This window comes from Lissotriton helveticus, chromosome 6, assembly GCF_964261635.1.
Source record: "Lissotriton helveticus chromosome 6, aLisHel1.1, whole genome shotgun sequence".
In the NCBI taxonomy this organism is placed as follows: domain Eukaryota; kingdom Metazoa; phylum Chordata; class Amphibia; order Caudata; family Salamandridae; genus Lissotriton; species Lissotriton helveticus.
In genome coordinates, this window is record NC_136067.1 from 54,315,650 (window position 1) to 54,331,966 (window position 16,317).

The 16,317-nt window shown below is 45.1% G+C and overlaps 1 protein-coding gene across 2 annotated transcripts in view; it reads left to right on the forward strand.

Annotated features, from left to right (window-relative positions):
• GLO1 (glyoxalase I) overlaps nt 1-14,598 on the forward strand; it is a 156,772-nt gene extending 142,174 nt beyond the window's left edge. Inside the window, exons 5-6 of one of the 2 annotated variants that reach the window (XM_078647349.1) lie at nt 11,622-11,711; nt 13,750-14,598. In XM_078647349.1, the coding sequence (XP_078503475.1) occupies nt 11,622-11,711; nt 13,750-13,838 (179 nt within the window). In that variant the 3' untranslated portion in view covers nt 13,839-14,598. The remainder of the gene's footprint in view (nt 1-11,621; nt 11,712-13,749) is intronic. The other variant, XM_078647350.1, reaches the window with a different exon arrangement.
• Nucleotides 14,599-16,317: the final 1,719 nt, after the last annotated feature.

Below are 16,317 nucleotides of genomic sequence, written 5' to 3' on the forward strand. Positions count from 1 at the left end.
CTTTCAGATGTGATACAGTAAATCAGGATCTAAGACATGATCATTACAGAATGAAAAAGAATTGCTTATGTCTGCATGGTGCCAAACCTGATAATATGGAAACTAGCATCCCTCCCGGGGCCAACCCAACACAGAAAGTTAAAAAAAATAAATGGTTCAGGGTGCTTCTGTTTCACTTGGACCTTCGCTTCTTGCAACAGGTCGAAGTTGTAACTAAAAACATGAACTCTCAAGCAATGGTGCTAATAAAGGTCCTTCTACTTGCTCATTTGAACAGTCATGTACAACCAGTCCAACCACGTCTTAATCTACAGACGGACACCAGAAATGAAGAGACAAACTCCAGAGGAACAAAGTCCAAACTGTAGACCAGACTGAACTTCAAGAGGTCAGACCATATAACCCAGCACTACAACCTCCATTGGCTTAAAGGAGGGGAAGGAAACCCATATAAAGTGCTTGTACCATCTACAGGGCTCACTCAGGAAATAAGTGGAATATGCCATTAGATTTTCCCGGCTGCACCATAATACAACAAGCATTGGCATAGCCAATAGGTCTCACTTTTTGGACCCTATAAGTATTCAGTTATGCAGCAGAATATCCTTGGTGCAAAAACACCAACTGCTGCATGGCTAAACACTTACAAGGTCCCAATACGAGACCTATTTGCTATGCCAATGCTTGTTTAAAATGCGCTGTGGCACTAACTGGGTAAGTGTGCCCTATGTGTAATAGGGCCCTGGAGGTGACTCAGTTCAAAGTGTACACAATACACGAGTAACATGCTACACGAAAAGAAATACAGAAAGACAACACCATGGAAATAGCTTATTTAATCTTGCATTCCCTGAGTGTTAACCGTGTGAAATGTAACGGGAACTAAATCGCTGCCATGGATTTTCTTAATGATTTTTGCATCAACTGTTAGGAAATGTATCAGTGCTTTTGCTAGTAAATTTAGGGGCATGAATATAGGGCCTGATGGGAATAGTTTCACCGTCCCTTTTTAACCCTTTCGCTGCGGCGGCTATTCCGCCGCAGTGCTAAGGGGCGCTCGGCGCTCCGACGCTGGTGACGGAACCGCTCCGTCATGGCCCTCGGGTGAGCTGGGCTTGTGACGGAACGGTTCCCTCACGGCCCCGCCCGCTCAATAGAACGCACCGCGCAGGCCCACCAGCACAGCCCACCCGAGGGGCGTGACGGAGCGGTTCCGTCACCAGCGTGGGAGTGGTTAATTAGTATGGAGTCTGAGATCTGGAGGGACCCAGCCCACTTAAAGCCCGGCACTGGGACCCACTTCCGGCTCAAGAAAACATCTGCTAGAACCAGAATGTGGTTGGTTCGCACCCAATGACATCACTCACTGTCTAAGTAAAAATTATAGCTGCCTTGTCAAAGTGCAGAAACTTCCTGTCCGGTGGGAGTGGCAGGCAGCTCTCCTTTTGAAATTATTGTAGAGATACAGAGACGCGCTAGCACTGGTTAATACACTACAGTAACCCTGGGGCGAGGTGCCAGTACCTCCCCTTAAGAAGCTGAGCTCAGCCTGATAGATAGATGGTGTGCTTCCTTTAGAGCATAGGAGAAGCAGTGATAGCTGGTGTGTAGAGCAGCTCTGGTTCTGACTTTGAGCACTGCGGTAGAGCAACAACAGCTGCTTCTGCCTCTTTCTGCTGAAAAAGTGTCACATTCACCTCTCAGGAAACAAGCAAGTCCACTTGCTGCGAGCCGCCCAGACCCTACATAAAATTCAGGCAGCACAGGCATACGTAACTTATAACAAACCTTGCCAAACCACAAGTTCTGGTTTAACCCCTTCACTGCGGCGGCTATTCCGCCGCAGTGCTAAGGGGGCGGGGCGGCCGCGCGGCAAGCGCATGCTGGTGACGTAACCGCTCCGTCACCAGCCGCGGTTGCGCTGTGCTCATGACGGAGCCGTTCCGTCACGGCCCCGCTCGCTCAATGGAACGCTCAGCGCAGGCGTGCCGAGCGGGCCGTGACGGAACCGCTCTGTCATCAGCACAGCGCGACCGCAGCTGATGACGGAGTGGTTCCGTCACCAGCAGGGGAGGGGTTAATGCACTGCCGTATGTAAACACAGACAAATGAAGTGTTCATGTCTTGCATGCACAAATGCTGTTTAGGCAGTCAATGCTGGGGGGGAGGGAGGGTATCCGAGGTGAGCGAGAAATACTCCTCAAGGGGGCACCAAAGAACACTGTTTTCATATTTTAAAGCATTATTAAAAATCGGTTTTGCTGAGAACTGTGCTATCAAGCCTAACAGAACAAGGCTAAAGCCTTTGATTAGCTCAAGCCTGATGAAAGTATCTATGACGCAATGTAAGACCTACTACATAAAAGTGTGAATCAACAGAAGTTGATGTCTTGGTTATTTTAGCGGAGCACCTACTTTTTAAAATATGCCTAGTCATATACGGGAAACTAGCTTGAGGGTTATTTTATGCTGACATATTTTGTCCACTCCTGCTGCTTAAAGCCGCATGCATACAAAAGTAATTTAAAATTTGCTACCAAGTGCGCTGTTTTTCGTCCAGCTTCGGCATCCCCCACTTGTTGAGTAAATAGCGCGAACTCGACCCAGGTTGACACCAGTTGCTTTACAGAAAAACACATTTATTTTGTTAGGCAGAGGATGTTTAAGTCATTTGCCGAGAGTCACCAGATGTTGAGCGTCTTGCCGAGACTCGAACTCCTGCTTTGAGGTATGTTGTGAATTCTGCTATGAGTGAGTCTGTGAGGGTGCCTGAAGTCTGTGTATAGAGTAAGAGTGTCTTTGCTCCGTAGACTGCCTCCATGCACTCGAGGGGCTGAGATGCCACGTGGGGCTCCTCTGCTCCCGGGGGTGCGTGTCGCAACGCAAGTGACTTGCGTGTAACTTAGTCCTAAAGCAAGCAGGTACATGGTTGTGCCTGTACCAGCAGACGTCTGGTTACAACACTGGGCAGGCGCACTGCGCACCTAACTACTGAACATGAAAGAAGGGAGAGCATGTGGTGTAATGGCAAGAGCTGCTGAGGAGGTGGGGTTGTGGGAGCAGGTTCGAATCTAGGCATCAACATGGCTACATCCAGTGATTCTAGGCGTCGGCTCAACACCCTGTGATTCCCGTCACATCACTTAATGAACAAAACACGTAAATGTCTCTTGAGTCTGGGTGTGCTCGTAGCATCTACAGGACACTGCTTATGACCAGGACAATGTTCATTATTTGCACGGTAGACACTGGTAACAAACATATAAAGAGCTGATGCAATAATGACACCATGCGGGGTAAAGTGGGGCGGGGGGGAGACACTGAAGTATCCTTGCTTTCTCTTTCTCTGCTGCCCCGAGCTCCTCGGCTTGGCGCGGGTGCCGCTTTTATAGCGAAAGTTAAGAAATAGAAGTTTTTTTCTATTTCTTTACTTTTGCTATAATCGCGGCAACCATGCTTTACTTCTAATGTTAAAAGTAAAGCGCGGGTGCCGTTATTAGCATTAGGCTAACGAGGAGGGAGTGGGAGAAAGGAGGGGTTAGGGGAGGGCATTCACGCTCTCGATCAAAGAAGCCAAATGCCAGCTGTACACGTCGCGCGCGCTCTTGTGCGCGTGATAGCAAGCTGCTGGCTGTTTTGGTAGCACTTTTAAAAGCAGCTACTAAATGTCTCGGCCAGACCAGCACATGCGCTGGATCAGGCCAAGACCTAAAAAGGGGCCACACTGCCCATCCAAGCAAGATTCTGCTATTAGAACACATGCGATAATATAGTGGATCGCTTGGCAGACAACTGGAGGATGCTAAGGGAATTATAAAAAAATAGCACTGGGACCTTCTTTAATACATGTATCGCTGAAGCGGACATCTAGACCGCGGATCGCGATCCTGGTCCCCTGAATGCTCCTGGGTCATCCGTCTCATCTCCAGCAGGAGTGGGTAAAACTGCCCCTTGAGTAGTCCCACCCCCTTGGGGGCAGAGGTGGAGCGGATGGAACCTGCTCTTAATGAAATGCCAAAGGCGCTGGGACACTTGACTTTGAATAATCTCTGTGGGACTTCTAAGGCTCTTATTCTCTAGTGGGGCCCAACCTGGATGATGCCTCAAGTCAATGGGGAATACTGAAATCTGCAGCTAGTAAAGCGGCACGTTGGTGCCCGCTCGGATAACGCTAGACTACAGACCTTATCAAGAGTGTTATTATTTACTGTGTATCGTATTTCGCCATCCTCCTCAGCAGCTCTTGCCATTACACCACATGCTCTCCCTTCTTTCATGTTCAGTAGTTAGGTGCGCAGTGCGCCTGCCCAGTGCTGTAACCAGATGTCTGCTGGTACAGGCACAACCATGTACCTGCTTGCTTTAGGACTAAGTTACACGCAAGTCACTTGCGTTGCGACACGCACCCCCAGGAGCAGAGGAGCCCTACGTGGCATCATCTCAGCCCCTCGAGTGCATGGAGGCAGTCTACGGAGCAAAGACACTCTTACTCTATACACAGACTTCAGGCACCCTCACAGACTCACTCATAGCAGAATTCACAACATACCTCACACACACACACACACACACACCTGAGTAAACTGCTAAACCTCCATCTTTCAAGAGGGTCCTGGAGATGCAGCTATTCAAGAACGATTTGGATATATACACTTACTTAAACGCCACCAATACCTTTCCCCTTCAAAAATGGGAACGGCCCATCCATGGGCTTTCAAGAAGGGGCATAGCCTCTCCATGTGCACATTCGTCCGGTGAGAGTGTTAAGACCTGCTGAAATGGGAAGTAAACTCTCCTTACAATCCCACTGGAGGTAATCCCCGTTAACTGACTCCGCTTTATGAATAACCATAGGGTGGAATTTTAGCACTTGACAAAACTAAATTTAGAATTTGTAAAAGGCCCATACCATGCTGTGTCTCATGGGACATTCATCGTAGTAGCACTGAATTATTGTGGATGAAGGTATTTGCTATATCTGCCATGCTTTCATACATTTCTAATCTTGTTTAAGGCCTACAGAATCCGCTAACAAGCGAAATACACCAATATTTGAAAAGTGTGAGCTTGAGTAAAGGTGTCAGGAAAACGTTTTTAACTTGCCTAGTGGATAAATGGAGCTAAATGTTGAGTCAATGTTTTCAAAGGTGTATTATGTGCATTCTCTACTGTAGAGTCTCCGTACTGGAAAACAGTGTGAAAGGGTGGAAAAAAGAATTTAAACTCTGTATATGACTCCGAAAAGTGATTTACCTTTTCTGATTGTGGTTATTACACAATAGTATTCTGCAAGAACCCCTTTCAGAGGGCCACGGGACAAGCAGGAGCCACTGGGCTTAATCATGGTGGCTGAGACCTTTTACTTGTGAGCCTTTTATGGGCTCTGAGTAACTGGGCCAAGTACCCTTTCTGCACTTGGCTCATTGGTAGTGTAAGTACCCTAAGGCTTCTCAGAGAGGAGGTAGGTCAAGTACATACACACACCTCGCAACTCAACGTGCATTCAGCAACCTCAGTAAATGAATGCCCAGCCAAACACTTGCTTTTATAAAAAGGCATATTTATACCCACCAGGCGAAATACGATACACACTAAATAATAACACACTCTTCATAAGGTCTGTAGTCTAGCGTTATCCGAGCGGGCACCGACGTGCCGCTGTACTAGCTACAGATTTCAGTATTCCCCATTGACTTGAGGCATCATCCAGGTTGGGCCCTACTAGAGAATAAGAGCCTTAGAAGTCCCACAGAGATTATTCAAAGTCCAGTGTCCCAGCACCTTTGGCATTTCAATAAGAGCAGGTTCCATCCGCTCCACCTCTGCCCCTAAGGGGGTGGGACTACTCAAGGTGCAGTTTTACCCACTCCTGCTGGAGATGAGACTGAAGACCCAGGAGCATTCAGGGGACCAGGATCGCGATCCGCGGTCTAGATGTCCACTTCAGTGATACATGTGTTCAAGGATTACAGAAGGCCCCAGTGCTATTTTTCCATAATTCCCTTAGCCGCTCAATCTCCTTACAGAGAGGTGCCTAGGCTCCTTTGACCAGAGACTTTTAAAATCCGTGCACGTTTTATGAAGTGTACTGAAGAGCCTGGCTCTTACTTCCTCCAACGTGTGGTCCACCCAGCTCTTGAGGAATGCAGAAATCCACAAATCTGTCGGGGGAACCAGTCTGCCTCCACATGCTCCCCTAGCGAGCCATGGGTCTCGCAAAATTGGAACCCATACCTCCATGTGTTCTCCTTCACAAGCACACCTACGTCCCTGTGTGCACACGCCACCATGCGTGCTGACTCCTCTATTGTACCACCTCCCAGGCACACATACGTCCTAGCACTTGACAAAACTAAATTTAGAATTTGTAAAAGGCCCATACCATGCTGTGTCTCATGGGACATTCATCGTAGTAGCACTGAATTATTGTGGATGAAGGTATTTGCTATATCTGCCATGCTTTCATACATTTCTAATCTTGTTTAAGGCCTACAGAATCCGCTAACAAGCGAAATACACCAATATTTGAAAAGTGTGAGCTTGAGTAAAGGTGTCAGGAAAACGTTTTTAACTTGCCTAGTGGATAAATGGAGCTAAATGTTGAGTCAATGTTTTCAAAGGTGTATTATGTGCATTCTCTACTGTAGAGTCTCCGTACTGGAAAACAGTGTGAAAGGGTGGAAAAAAGAATTTAAACTCTGTATATGACTCCGAAAAGTGATTTACCTTTTCTGATTGTGGTTATTACACAATAGTATTCTGCAAGAACCCCTTTCAGAGGGCCACGGGACAAGCAGGAGCCACTGGGCTTAATCATGGTGGCTGAGACCTTTTACTTGTGAGCCTTTTATGGGCTCTGAGTAACTGGGCCAAGTACCCTTTCTGCACTTGGCTCATTGGTAGTGTAAGTACCCTAAGGCTTCTCAGAGAGGAGGTAGGTCAAGTACATACACACACCTCGCAACTCAACGTGCATTCAGCAACCTCAGTAAATGAATGCCCAGCCAAACACTTGCTTTTATAAAAAGGCATATTTATACCCACCAGGCGAAATACGATACACACTAAATAATAACACACTCTTCATAAGGTCTGTAGTCTAGCGTTATCCGAGCGGGCACCGACGTGCCGCTGTACTAGCTACAGATTTCAGTATTCCCCATTGACTTGAGGCATCATCCAGGTTGGGCCCTACTAGAGAATAAGAGCCTTAGAAGTCCCACAGAGATTATTCAAAGTCCAGTGTCCCAGCACCTTTGGCATTTCAATAAGAGCAGGTTCCATCCGCTCCACCTCTGCCCCTAAGGGGGTGGGACTACTCAAGGTGCAGTTTTACCCACTCCTGCTGGAGATGAGACTGAAGACCCAGGAGCATTCAGGGGACCAGGATCGCGATCCGCGGTCTAGATGTCCACTTCAGTGATACATGTGTTCAAGGATTACAGAAGGCCCCAGTGCTATTTTTCCATAATTCCCTTAGCCGCTCAATCTCCTTACAGAGAGGTGCCTAGGCTCCTTTGACCAGAGACTTTTAAAATCCGTGCACGTTTTATGAAGTGTACTGAAGAGCCTGGCTCTTACTTCCTCCAACGTGTGGTCCACCCAGCTCTTGAGGAATGCAGAAATCCACAAATCTGTCGGGGGAACCAGTCTGCCTCCACATGCTCCCCTAGCGAGCCATGGGTCTCGCAAAATTGGAACCCATACCTCCATGTGTTCTCCTTCACAAGCACACCTACGTCCCTGTGTGCACACGCCACCATGCGTGCTGACTCCTCTATTGTACCACCTCCCAGGCACACATACGTCCTAGCGTGTGCACGCACATCTGCGCGCTATCCAGCACTCATACTATCCAATGTAGGCCCAGGTTGAGTTAATCGCAGAGCAGAGGAACTTTACATGAGTGGGCCAGAAGGAACCATGCAGTGGTACAGGTATAAAGGCCTGTTCTAATCTTGGATTCATTCTCAGAATTGTCATAGCGCTTCTAGCCAAGGGACTACTGATCACTATGTCTGGAAACACAGTATGCTGCCACCACTGCGCTTGTGCTACTTAAATCCCAGTGAAGGCAGGAGTCTTCCACCACCTGAGGGTAATGATTTGGGTGCACCTCTCAGTCTTTAGCAAGACATGAGACAAGCTTAGGTCATGGCACATGGGCATGATATGTGTTTGCCTATGAACAAAAAACTGTTACTAAAGAACCAGATATCACCATGGGGTACTCTGGCAGAGGTATACATCCTTTACATTGCAAGGAACTTTTCTGTCCCAGCACCCTCATATTAAATGTAGTTTAAAAACTGAGTTACCCGGAAACGAAGTTAAGTTACTGGCATAGGTGACCGGGTACAAATATTTATTGCTGAGCATCAATGTGCATCACACCTGAGCTATTCGTGTTTTTATAGCAGTAGCATAGAGCCATCACCCCTAACATGAGTATAGCTTGCACTCTCTGATATTAAAAGGTCTGAAGATTAAGTTTGATGCACTAGCATTCTTCTTTAGATGTTAGATTTCATCTAGAGCAGTCAACTTGAACTCATTCCCAGTCGAAACTACGCCTCTGGCAGCCTTTCTTAGCTGCACCTTAGCCGCCTTGTCTGCAGGAAAAGGCAGCCTGACCCACAGAGCTAGAGGATGGGGCTTGGTGGATACCCTGCACCTGTGGAAAGATTGGGCACTGTAAAAATACTAAGGGGCCGATTAGGATGGCGGACGGACTATGTCTGTCCGCCATCCTGTCATGGCAAGGGACCGTCTGCCATAATGGCGGAGGTCCCGTGCGCCGAATTAGGATGCACCCGCCACAGTGGCGGGTGCTTCCCGCATTTTTAACACTGCGGCGAGCGGTGCTGAAAGCTCCGCCCGCTGCAATACTAAAAAGGCATGTTGTGCGTTTCAAAGCACAACATGACGCACGGTGCCTGCAATGTTGTACTTTGAAATGCAGGGGGGTACCATAGGTACCCCCCATGTGCACCCCCCACATCCCCATTCACCCTGGGGGCCCGCCAAAGCCCATCCTAATATGGCTGGCGGTGTCTGATAGACACCGCCACCATATTAGACCTTTTCCGCCACGGAAAAGCGGCGGACGGTCTTCCCATCCGCCGCGGACCCCCCCAGCCATCCTAATGTGGCGGGGGTCATTTCAGGGAGGATGGCGGACGGATTGCCCCCGCCGGGCCGGCGGAGGCTACCGCCAGCCCGGCGGGGGCAAATCGTCCGCCATCCTAATTGGCCCCATAGTGTGGTAGGTTAATCTAGCTAACTTTCAGTCTAGGAGCTCCTTTGAATGGAATCGAGAGAAAGGAGGGAATTGAATGTCTGCAGCATGTGTGCTGTAGATTCACATGCTGTGCACTCTCCAGCTAGCTAGTAGTTTTGGAAACATTAAAATGTGTTTTTCTTAAGAAATCTTTTAGTTTCAAGTGTGCAATGAATGGCTTGCGGTCTCGACGCACGGGCTATAGACTCCACCTCAATAAATAAGCTTCGAGCCACCAGTTTGTTACTAACTTTCCCTTTCCTTGTAAATCAGTGCAATCAATGTACAAATAGTTGTATGTGTTCCTCGCTGTAATGGTTAAATACATATGATGTGCATTGGGCCAGGCTGGGATCATTGGACAGCAAGGTGTGGAAGCCATGTCCATCCAAGGAGCAGGATCAGAATCTTCAATATGGGCACGAGGACATGACTTGCATGCCATGGATGGCAAGCAGACCTTCACCATCTAGAAGAAGAGAGGGGGGAGGTCGCTGGAGATCTGACCCAGAGCAGGAGACTGGAGGCTCATTGAAGTCACCGGTGGCTTCTGGAGCGCTTCTTGCAGGCTGCTTTTAAAATTAAAGATCGGCCTCCTGAAGCTCAAAGGTGTTTATGTACCAGAAGGACCATCAGGTGCTACATACATCAATCTAAGCTGTTTCGTTTTTGGAGACCACGTAAGCACGCTCCAGTCTGATAGAGCTGTGCACGTTGGATTAGAAGTTCAACGCAGTTATCAACAAACCACTAGGCAACTTTCAGTTATGGTAAGATGGAATCTTCAGCTAAAACAGCTGGCATTACACCGTTCCTGGCTAATATTTAAACGATGGACTCCAAGACTGCATGGTTGCCTACTCGCAATTTACAAAATATTGTTAGTTTAGCATCTAGAATAGCCCATCATTATTGTTCAGAGTTCTTACATATTTTAAAACCTTTTAAAGGAGTTTGATGCATGCCCTGAACCCTGCTAGAATATTATTTCCAGACCACAGTAGGTTCTTTTTATACCCAAGTGCATACTCTTTTTCGCCTTTTAGCCCAGAAGAATGTGCCAGACTTTCATTAAAAGTGAGTTGCTGAAATTAGTCGACAACTTTCACTGTTGGTGCAATAGTCTATATATCAGACAAATATTCTATATATCGCTTCAGTGCTTGGTATTAAGAAATGACCTAAACTATGGCACTGCGAACAGGCGGCAGAGAATCAGTGGACAACTCGCTGCCTGTGTTTTGGGCTTATCAAGTTGTGTTATTATCCATGGGGTCAGGATCCTCTTGCGTCAGTCCTTTAACTCTCCTCAACATTAAGATGTTATTGGCTATTCAAGCTGCATACAGTCAAGCTGGTCCAACAGGACTCGTGACAGTCAGCAGCATGGAAGGGACATGCTACAGGCGTGCAAAACCTTACTCAACACGACAGAACTTACCCGTCACCTTTGTTCCTGCTGGCAATACTGAATGGATCTGGCCCACAGAAAAGTACCAATGTACTTTGAATCATGACAGGACTCCTAGCATCATCCTGTACAATAGCACGTATGTGACTAGCTCGCTACGGAGGCCGCTGTGTGTAGCCTGCAAGTTAAAAGATGTAGTCCTAGAGCTGATCCAGCCTTCAATTTAATGCTCTCTTGCCAGTAACGTGGTTATTTTTTTTTACCATTGTCAAGAGTAATGGTTCTATACTGAAAGTCTACTCTGTTGGAATTTTGCTTAGCGATACATAGCATGTTTGCACGAGCGGTCATCAACAGTTTTATTGTAATTTATATTAACTTTATCCTCTTGCAGGCTCACCATTCATGCTTTATTGAGGTCCTCCAGAAAGCCGACACTTAAAGTGCAAGCCCTCCTCAGGGTCTTAAATCTGTGATTCATCCTCATGTCTCTTGATACAAAGTGTTTCGCTTGCACATGGGTGTGGACCTGGTACATTGTCTGTATTGCTTCCCAGCTTCTAGTGTCTTGTCAAGCTTTGAGGCCATCCCTTCAAGATGTTCCACCACATTCCCTTATAATCATGGATTCATTCTCAGAATTGTCATAGCGCTTCTAGCCAAGGGACTCTTGAGTGAGCCAATGCAACCCTCGATGTGAGGCCCACATCAGGATTTAGCTCAGTGATATATTTATTTATATTTACAATACTCAAACAGACTAATGGTCAAGCAATATAAGCTGTTTATCAGCAGGAGCTTTCTGTAGCATTATTTCTACATTGTATTTTTGTGCGCTCTCTGTTATGGCTCGTGACGGCAATAGCGCATTTTAAAGACGTGACTCTCAATGGTGCCATGTGAGACTTACCCGTTGTTGTGTTGTTGTAGGACACATTGGCATTGCCGTTCCAGATGTCTACGCAGCTTGTAAAAGATTTGAAGATCTAGGAGTAACATTTGTGAAGAAACCAGATGATGGCAAGTTATTTTTCACATCCTATTTTTTTTTATATACGTTAAAATGTGTTTTTGTATGTAACTCAAACTGCCTCTGAGATTAGCCCGTCAGAAGTATCTGTTGTCTGCTTCAAAAGTTTGTATAGTTTTCTACAATATAAGGTTATTAGTAAGAATCGCCCTAAACGTGAGGTTTTGATATCCAGCATGAGCTTTGAGTTGTATTCCAGGACTTCAGATGTTGGTTATATGTTGGTGCCACAACACTTGGAGATGTTTACTTGTAGCCTGCATGACAGAACTCCTGGAGATGTTCTTCTACTTAGTGCTTCTTTGCAGCAGTCTCGATGTCTCACACACAAGCACAACATAGATCCAGCACAATTCTAATATCTCATAATGTCCCTGTAAATAAGATACTGACTTTATACATTGACTGACCCAACACCTGCTTTCTCAGTTTCACTATGCATTGGCCACCTAGAGTCTTTCACCCACAGGATGATTTAATGCCCACTGCAAAACTTCAAGGGAAAGGTCCTATGTTAGTTAATCTAAAGGATTCTGGTTATAGGAGATAGTCTTGTCGAGCGGCAAGGTCTCTAAAGGAAAACTCAGTAAAGCTTACAGAATGATCTTCCTCATTAGAAAAGGGTAAGTTCCCCAGTTTGGAAATAGTCAGTTTTCTGTGGGCCTTTATTATTGCGGAATTACAATAGTAGCCTTTCGATGAGCCCACCTTTCTTTAGTCTTCAATGCTGCGTGGAAAGTACAACATTTTGCTTTCCATCAAGGAAAGGATAGGAAGGGAGTTATTGTCTACTCTGACTTTGTGAACATTAGTTACTGTAGATGGTCTCTTATTAATTCATACCTCATGACAAAATCACTTTAACTTAAACGGTGGAAATACTGTTGACTATTTATCTCTCCCTTGTATTACATTGTCTGAATCGACCACCCACTCTCTTTTTGTTACCTTGCACTGTTCGCTATTTGCACAAATTGCCTTGTTAATTTATTTATTCTTTTGTCCTCATTGCATATTTATGTAAAGCGCTCTGATATCTGTAAGGATCTTGTTCGTGCTATATAAAACTTTGAAAATAAAACTTGTCCCTTTTCCCAGCACTCTCATTTTGGGGAGGGTCATTTGAGATGTGCGTTGCCAGCTATAAGGATGTTGTTTGTTTGTTTTTACCAAGTTTATGAACTTTTAAAGAATAACACAAACCTATCCTATGCACACCAAACAACACAATAAATGGCATAGTAGGAGTGCTATTAAACAACTCCCACACCAAGTCCATAACAGGCCCACCATTTCCCCCAAATCTTCTCATGCTTACAAGACATCCTCTAGCCTTGTATGTGTGGCGTTCCAGGTGAGCACACTAGTCTAGCCCCTTCCTCCTCTTCACCAATGAAAGGAGGGACTGGATTTTTCCAGTGGCGGGTGCTGTTTGTCGCCTCTCTAGTAAAAGCACGTTCCATCCTCTACCCACCCACATCCTCCAGTGAACCAAATAATGCAGTCCTGTGGGTAAGATGGAGCCCTCAGCCCAAAACTGCGGAGCACTCCCTCTCGACCACTGCCCAGAACTAGGACACCCCTGGCCCGGCCATCCACAAGTATTTAACATTTCAGTGTAAGAGTAGTTTTCTGTCCCCCATGTATAAGTTGTTCTTAGTAAAGAGGCTGCTGATGGATTCCATTACCCTAAGATACTAATCATGTAAATGTACCTTAACCGCTGCGTTTTTCCACCACGGTGCAGGCGTTCTATAGAGCGGGCGGGGCTGCGTCGGCCGTTGGACGTGCGCAGCACCAGCGAGTTAGCGCTTGCGACGTCCAACTCCCGACGGCAGCATGGAACGGGTTAATAGAGCAAAGTGGAGATTCCTTAATGCTCTGAGACCTCTTGATTAAAGCAATGATTACAGCAGCACATGGTAAACTACAACAGAGTTCATGGGACAGTTAAGTAGTATTGTCCGCTTCAAGAAGGAAACACGGTTTCAGTACTTATGTCTGACTTGCTGTGTATTTGTTTTTCAGGTAAAATGAAAGGACTTGCTTTTATACAGGATCCTGACGGTTACTGGATTGAAATCCTTAGTCCCAACAACATGCTAAATATAATATAAAGATCTTCTCTTTTGGGAGTGTGCCATCAAATGTTGGAAGAGATCGCTCCAGGAGGCTGAAAATGAGCATGTACAATAAAAACACTACCTGTTAGCAATATTGGAATTCTATATCTTTGTTGTACTTGACATAACACTTTTTTAAAAGACTAACTCCGCATTTCTCCGTTTTTTTTTTTCTTTTGTGATTTTTGTCATCTTTCTTGGGTGCTGGGAACATCTTGTGTAGGCTATCCTTCTGCTGAAAAAGGTAACCGAGTGTCTGTATATTGTACAACCTCAGGAACATGGTGTTACTATATTTTTCTAACCTTTTGTAGAAAAGTAACCGATCTATGAAAATGCAAACATGTTTCCAAGTGGTGGTGGTGTGCACATTACTTTACGCAAATGTCATTACAGCATGCAGTTCACCACAGCACATCAGTCATCAACCTATGTCGCATGTTTCAGAATGTCGTCTGACATTTAAGCAGAAATATTCTTATTTCGGGATTAAGCATTGTATTCTCTCGTCTTTTGGCCTTTTTAAAATCCAAAACTTGACTGGTGGAAATTGTTCACTTGCGTTTTTGATGCTGTAATATGTTAAATCTGCGTTCAGCCGCACTGCACAGTACGCAAAGATGGGCGGATGTGTTGCCAAAAAAGTGTTAAAAGCAGAGTCGCACTAATTGTACTAATGACAGAACGCTCACAGAGAAGAACCACGCTGTGAGCAAATTAAAAAGATTCACAATAAATAACCACTATAATTTAATGTTCTTTTGTTTTTGTTTTATTGATACAGATGTGTGAGTGATAAAGATGTGTGAGTGCTTTAAATATGTTAACCAACGAGTAATGTGTTTCTAATGAATCCAGGCTGATGGGGTCGTAAAGTTGTACTAGAAATATTAAATACGTCCAGTGTCAGAAACTAACCCCATGAAAAGAGCCATCCTGATGTGTGGACCTCACTGAAGAATTCAAGCGAAACCTAGGACTTTGGAGAAAAGCAACGCAGAAAAACGATTTTTTTTAAAGTTTTGCTGAAAAGAATGCAGCTTTGACTGCCATCCCTGTCCATTTAGAGTGCAGAACTGCGCCCTGGCTATCCCCACTAGCCCTGGCTGTAAGAAGAGTGAAAGATCTAACAGGGGTAAAAGATGGCTGAGTAAAGAATAAAAGTAGGTGTAACAAGGTTTATAGGTGACGTGATTACATCAGGTCAAAGGCATCACAAACATCGGGAAGTGACCGGTAAGAATAAGGGATGAGGTCAATATAATGGAAACATTGAAAATGAGAATATTAAAATTTAGTAATTTTTTTAAAAAAGTAAGAAAAGTGAAGTGTTACAAGGAATGTCGCCTCATAATAACAAGCATTTGCAATGCAAAGGTCTCGCATTACTGAAAGTTTGTGCTAATAACGTTGCAAATAATGTTTATTAGGTTTTTTTATTTTTATTTTATTAACAAATATACCAGCAGTAGCATAAGTAAGGGTGCAGAACCTTATGTGGCCAATATAGGTCCCTTTACAACTCAACAGGGACACCTAGTAACCGCATGTGGTATGGCACCCTTTTCTTGCTTCTTTTATTTGATTTTATTACTTATGCTGGGATAAGAAACCTTTCAAACATTAAAGCTTTTTTCTAAAAAAATTAATAATAGTCTTGAATTTATTAGGCCAATATGTACCTCAACCTTAACATTGTTGAGCCTAGTGACGTTTATCACTATGGACTGCATCTTGAATAAACTGTACTGTATACATTAATGCCACTACATCCCATGCTGTGATCATAGGAGTATGATGTTGTAATGCTAATGTATGCACAGTTCTTACAAAGTGAAAATGTATGTAGCCCATTGTTCAACTAAGTGGTGCATAACCGTGTTTCCTCGACTGTTACTAAGTGACATCACCATTAAAATCACAAGGGCCCATGTTACCAGTGTGATGCACCACAATATGTGCATTTCGGGATGTTCAGTCATTAGTAATAATGTCAGGGTTACATTGAATAAAGCGATGAGTGTAGTGTTTTTCTCTTTAGATCTGTCTATGTATCGGTCACAAACTTGCACACAGTTGCTTTCTGCACTCCGACCCTTTTACCTAGAAGACGCTCCCCATACCATCACAGATCCTGCTAAGTAGCAATTCAGAAAAGTTAATATCCGTTGATCGACATGTGCAGGATTGCATAACTCCGGGTGCTGAAGAAAACGCTGCGCAGTAAGTCTGGTTCTCTGAAAGCGCTCATATCCTCAGAGTCCGCGGTAGGACTGAGCATTAAGCCTGTATTCAGCAACTTTGGCTTTTTTGTTTTGTCTTGGGCAAAGAACATGTACTGTATCAGTGCCTTTATGTCAGTAGAATAAACCAGTACTTGAAATGGAAAAATGTAAGTGCAGGTACTCCAATTAAAAGTTCATTTCAATGAATATTTGCTAACAAGGTTGCAAGTTTACCAGAACAGTCAAAT